The sequence below is a fragment of the Cicer arietinum genome, chromosome 5 (assembly GCF_000331145.2).
Source record: "Cicer arietinum cultivar CDC Frontier isolate Library 1 chromosome 5, Cicar.CDCFrontier_v2.0, whole genome shotgun sequence".
Taxonomy (NCBI): domain Eukaryota; kingdom Viridiplantae; phylum Streptophyta; class Magnoliopsida; order Fabales; family Fabaceae; genus Cicer; species Cicer arietinum.
Window position 1 is genome coordinate 32787714 of NC_021164.2, and position 5773 is coordinate 32793486.

At 31.2% G+C, this 5773-nt stretch overlaps 1 protein-coding gene across 1 annotated transcript; it reads left to right on the forward strand.

Annotated features, from left to right (window-relative positions):
* The first annotated feature begins 2200 nt into the window (after positions 1 to 2200).
* On the forward strand, positions 2201 to 5188 carry LOC113784078 (uncharacterized). The gene is made up of 4 exons (XM_027330256.2): positions 2201 to 2210; positions 2467 to 2666; positions 4352 to 4456; positions 4547 to 5188. The coding sequence occupies exons 1-4, from the start codon at positions 2201 to 2203 to the stop codon at positions 5042 to 5044; spliced, it is 813 nt and encodes a 270-aa protein (XP_027186057.1). The 3' UTR covers positions 5045 to 5188.
* The last annotated feature ends 585 nt before the right edge of the window (positions 5189 to 5773 follow it).

A 5773-nucleotide genomic window follows, 5' to 3' on the forward strand; every position in this document is an offset into this window, starting at 1 on the left:
GATCCATAACTTGTATATGTATATTATTTTCTCATACTCTCTTGATCTAATTTTCAATTATATAAAACCATAAATTTTCTAATTTTTATTTAGCTATGTGTGTAATGCACTTTCCTTTTAATGAAATTTTAATATAATGATCTCTTGGAAGATCATAACTCGTATATGTATATTCTTTTCTCACACTCTCTTGATTTAATTTTCAATTAGGTAGGACCCTAAATTTTCTAAATTTTATTTAGCTATGTGTATAATGCACTTTCCTTTTAATGAAATTTTAATATATGATTGTCGATACTCTTTGTTGATTTTTATTAACATTTTTGGTTTATCGATTTATTGTATATATAGTATGGCAATGCAGAATCTATAAAATATAGGAATAATATATGTTTTATTTAATTGATTAAGAATATTAGTAGTATCAAATTAAGTTTGTGTGTGTAGAATTATTATTCCTTCACTAATTTTATTATATAGTTGTTATTATGTTGTCTAACTTTCTTTTTTCTACAAAAAAGATTATATAATTATTATCACAAACATAAACACAATTGTGAGGTATCGATTTTGAATCAAAAATATGATATCCAACATAACAATATCAACATTTGTCAATTGAATTATGACTTGAGAACTATATTGTTTAATTTTTAGTTCAAATGCATATATTTGTATGTCATGTTTTATTTATTTTAACTATTATAATTTCGGAACAATTATAATAGGGCTAGTTTAAAAAAAGAATATGCCCTTCAGAATTATTATACAATAATATATTTATTTATGTGATCTGAGTTTTTTTTTTTTGTTTAGTAAAGAAATTAGAAAAATAAATAAATAAAAGTGATTAATCGGATGAGCTAGCCTATCTTATAGCGACTTAGTGATACACCATATAAAAGTCACAAAAGAACACTGTAACCATGTTTTGTGTTAACGGGAAAACAATAGTGCCACATTAGAATGAAAAAGAGGACCAGTGCAGTGCCGCAAGAAGGAAAACTCGGTTTCGATGGTCAATGGCTCTGCTAAAAATTTGTTCCTATTCCGTTTCAATTTTAGTATCTTTTCGCTACTATTTTGCTTAATTTATTAATATATTTTATTAGTAGTTTTACTTTTTATTTGAGTCATTAGATGAAAATTATCCATTTGGTTTAGAATATCGATTTCGATAGTAAAATGAATTTAATTGATTAAAAGTATGTTGATTTTAAGTTTAAAATGTAAATTTTTTATAGAAAATAGAATTTCATGATGTACGTATCTGTTTTATTTATACAGTTTTGATTTTTAGAACAATTATATGGTTTTTCAATGTCTTGATTTTTGTCCGGTGAAAATTACTTTGATTTAAAGTTTAAATTTTTTTATAGAAATTGCATATCTTGTCCATGTCTTGATTCTAAAAATAAAAACATTTAATAAGTTAAAATTTTAATTTTATTGACGAAAACAACATGGAGCGTACGCTGTTGTTGTGATTATGGTTGCTTTTAAAGAAAATCAAGGTTTTTTTTATTTTATTAATAAATACCGTATTTTAGAAAACATAAAACAATTGAAAATTAATTTTATTAAATAAAATATCTCTCTTGATGCTTTAATCAGTTACAAATATTTTTTTTGTGATAAAAGGAATTAAATAGCTTAAACTTTATGATAAAATGATTTAAAGTGTGATATTCATATATAAGGTCTAGCTTAAGTGATAAATGTCAATGTTGTTAAGGTAAATATTGCGTCTCAAATTCTAATTCGGGACTTTACAATTGAGAGTAAGTGTAATTATTATTTTTTTTATAAATAAAAAATAAAATTTTGAGTTTAATATGTAAATTAATTTAAAATATTACTTCAAATTTAAAAGTGGAGAGAAGCTTTTATTAAATAGAAATCACGATTCTTGTAATTTAATAGTTTAGTAGAACTTTAAGGTGATTCACTACAAGAAAAGATTCATATACCTATGGAAAACTACCCACGGATGTCAGTTAGTCGATAAATTATATAATATCTATAGAAAAATCGTGAGTAAATTTGTTATTAAGTAATTTAATTTTTTTTAATTGGTTTCCACGGTTTGCCCGTAGGTAAAATAAAAAAAATCCGTGGGTAAAATTAAAAAAAAAAAAAATCAATATGAAGTTGCCAAAATTTAATCGTATTTTTTGTTACCACTGATTATCCGTAGGTAATGTCCGTGGGTAAATTAAAAGTATAGTTTTGCATATTACTTTGTTTTTTTTTAAAAAAAAGTTAAGGCATTTATGAGTTCAGTAAGCAAACTATCCGAGTTCAATAAGCAAACCCTTCAACGAGTTCAGTAAGCAAACCCTTCAATAAGCAAACCCTTCGCAAATCTGAGTTCAATAAGCAAACCCTTCGCAAATCTGAGTTCAATAAGCAAACCCTTCGCAAATTTGAGTTCAATAAGCAAACCCTTCGCAAATCTGAGTTCAGTAAGCAAACCCTTCAACGAGTTCAGTAAGCAAACAACGCAATCAAACCCTTCAACGTCGTTCAAACCCTTCGCAATCAACACCGTTCAAACCCTTAGCTATCAACGCCGTTCGCAAACAAACCCTTCATCGCAATCAACGCCGTTCGCAATCAATCAACGTCGTTTGCCGTTCGCCCTTGACCGCCACTTCAAATCACAGGTACTGTCGTTCGTGTTCGCCCTCTCTGCCACTTCAAATCAACGTCGTTCGCCCTCTTTGCCGATACCGTTTTTATTTTGCTTGGAATCTAATTTTGTTTTGCTTGGATATTGTTTGCTTGGATATTTTTGCTCCCAAATCAGCCGGTTCTGTTTTCAAAACATATGCATAAAGTGGTCATGTAAGGGTGTGATTATAGGACGATAGACAATCAGCCGGTTCTGTAAGGGTGTGATTAGAGGACGATAGACGATAGGCATAAAGTGGTCATGACAGGCTCCCAAATCAGCCGGTTTTGTTTTCATTGTTTGATGTCAATCGTTAAGTAACCACAAATAGGTTATAGGACGATAGACAAGTATTCAACCAGATTTGGAGCCTTTAATGGACACATATTGGATTGATCCAGCACCACCTATATTGCTGATTAACACTAGTTCAAAGTAGTCCCTCCCATTCACACTGAACCTAGCCCCTCCATGCTTTTTGCAAGGAACCCTGCCAAAAATACAAATTCATTAAAATTAGTGCATCTAGTTATTACTGCTGATATAGTACAAATGCATTAAAATTAGTGCTGTCTAGTTAAATTATGTCTAGTTAGTGTTGTCTAGTTAGTACAAATTCATTTTTTGTTTAGTGCTGTCTAGTTAAATTATGTCTAGTTAGTGCTGATATAGTACAAATTCATTTGTACAAGCTTTATATAACTTCACAGAATTTTCTATTTGATGCAAGCAAACTTTGTATAACTTCACAGAATTACAAGCTTTATTTGTACACAACAAGTGAAATTCATATTGTGAAAAATCAATGCAAAGTGGCATAATATAACAAAGGAAATGATAGATATAGCACTGCACATTTGTAGTATAACCCATATTTTTTAGAGAGTGCAGGAAGTAATGATACCACTTTTAGAGACCAAATTAACTCTGTCTAAGAAGTACATAGGTAAACATTGAGTTCATACCTTTATGGTAACATAAATTAGCACAGGAAGAAATTCATCAGCTCCAGGAGGACTATCTTTGGAAGCAACAGAAGCATTAAGCAGCAAGTTGCCAATAACCTTGCAACAGTTTAGGATACAGATAAGGTTGTCTCTAGGTGCCTTGTACATGTTGATCTTCTGTAATTCTTTCTGTGCAAGCTGCCACCATAAGAATGAGAGAGAAAATATAAAATTTAAGTGAAAAAATCTAAATTGCAGAAAACCTTAACAAATCTAAATTGTAATTTCTAGTTGCCAAAGCCATAGTGAAAAAAACAAATCCAGAAGACGTATTCTGGCGTTTCTGCCTGCAATCAACAAATTCATTATTTACAAAATAATATTGTGGCTAGCAGTGATGCATCAAATAGAAAATTGATTCTTAGGAAAAGCTTGGCCAATCAAGAATATTACCAATCAAACTTTAGAACAAACCGAATAAAAATGTATCTAAAATATTGAAATCTGAAGAACCCAAGAACCACTCAATCTAAAGGCATTTGGAAATGTTTTCAAAAAATGAATGGTACCTAATATGTGAAACATGAAGAAAGCATACATCATCACTTATCATGAGCTAAATTTAAATTATAAGAATAGGGGCCCCTACTATATGAACTTAGGCCATATTGTACAACGTGCTTTGACTCTCATTTTGTTCACGGTTCTGTTGTTGTTTATTTTTTGTAAGGCTGAAGAGTTAGGTAGAGACCCCACATTGGATGAAGTCTTTTTAAAAACTCACACTAAGAAGAAGGACAACTCTTGGGTTGATGAAAGAGCAAAAAAAACATATGTAAGAAATATTAAATCATTTATTAGTTCTTTCATTTGTATTTCTTGTAAAAGTAATTTGACTATGTTGCGTGATTTTTTATTTGAGTAGGAAACATTTCAAGGTAAGTTGCAACAAGCCTCTAAAGGTGGGGAAGCATCTAGTAGTTGTAGCCAAGTGGTTAATGTGGAAGCTCGCTTAGACATGTGGGTCCAATTTGTTGGGGGGAAGAATAAAGGGAGGATCTATGGTGCTGGAGATAGATCCTCGCTTTATAGACCAGGTGTCGCAAGTCTAGTTCCAGATTATCATCCATCTAGAGGTTGCGCCAATTTCTTGTCTCAACAATCTAACGAGATAGCTGCACAGATAGCAGCATTTGAGGAGCGAGCAAAAGCGACAGAACACGAGGCACGAGAGGAGCTAAGGAAAGTTGAGCAACGTCGACAAGAGGAAGTTCAACAAACAAAGCAACGCACTACAGAACTACAGATGCAGTTAGCAATATTGGCAAAAAGTGTTGCTTCCATACAGGCTGAGTCATCCCGTCGTCGTCGTCATCTAGATTATGACGAGGATGAGTCTAACGATGATGACGGCGAGGAGTAATACTGGTTTCAGTTTCAGTTTCCTATAGTAGTTATGACTACTTATTTTGTTTAGACTTGTAGGCATTATCTATATATATTTCTACGATAGTGTCGTTATGTGTATTTTGAAACTTATGGCAGTAACAATGTGCTTATTTTGAAACTTATGGCAGTAACAATTGTCCTTATTTTGAGACTTGTGGAAGTCATAATGTGTAATTTGAAAACACTATTTACATAATATTTCACTTTGTTTTGACAATGATGTTTAATATGCTTACAATATTAATTTTAAATATATATTAAAAAATACAGGAAACTGTAAAAAAACAAAAATAGAATTAAAATCATTTTTTCATTACCCACGGACAATTCATGGATAAAATTATCAATATCAAATATAAAATAGTAGACTTTGTCACGGACGGTCCGTGGGTAATGTAACTTACGACTTTTCCGTCAATAAGTATCTACTAATTTATCTACGGCAAATCTATGAGTAACGTTACCCACGGAGACTCAGTGAGTCATATTACCCACAGATAATCCTTAAGTAAGTGTGTCCCACGGCTTGTCCGTAGGTAAATATTTTCCTACGAGTGCGTAATTTTACGTTACCTATGGACAGTCCGTGGGTAAAGATAAAATTTGCCGTAGGTAATAACAGTTTTTCTTGTAGTGATTATTTTCTTATGAATATAGTTGTGAATGAAATATATATTGGTCGAAGATGATGGATTTTGTTGAG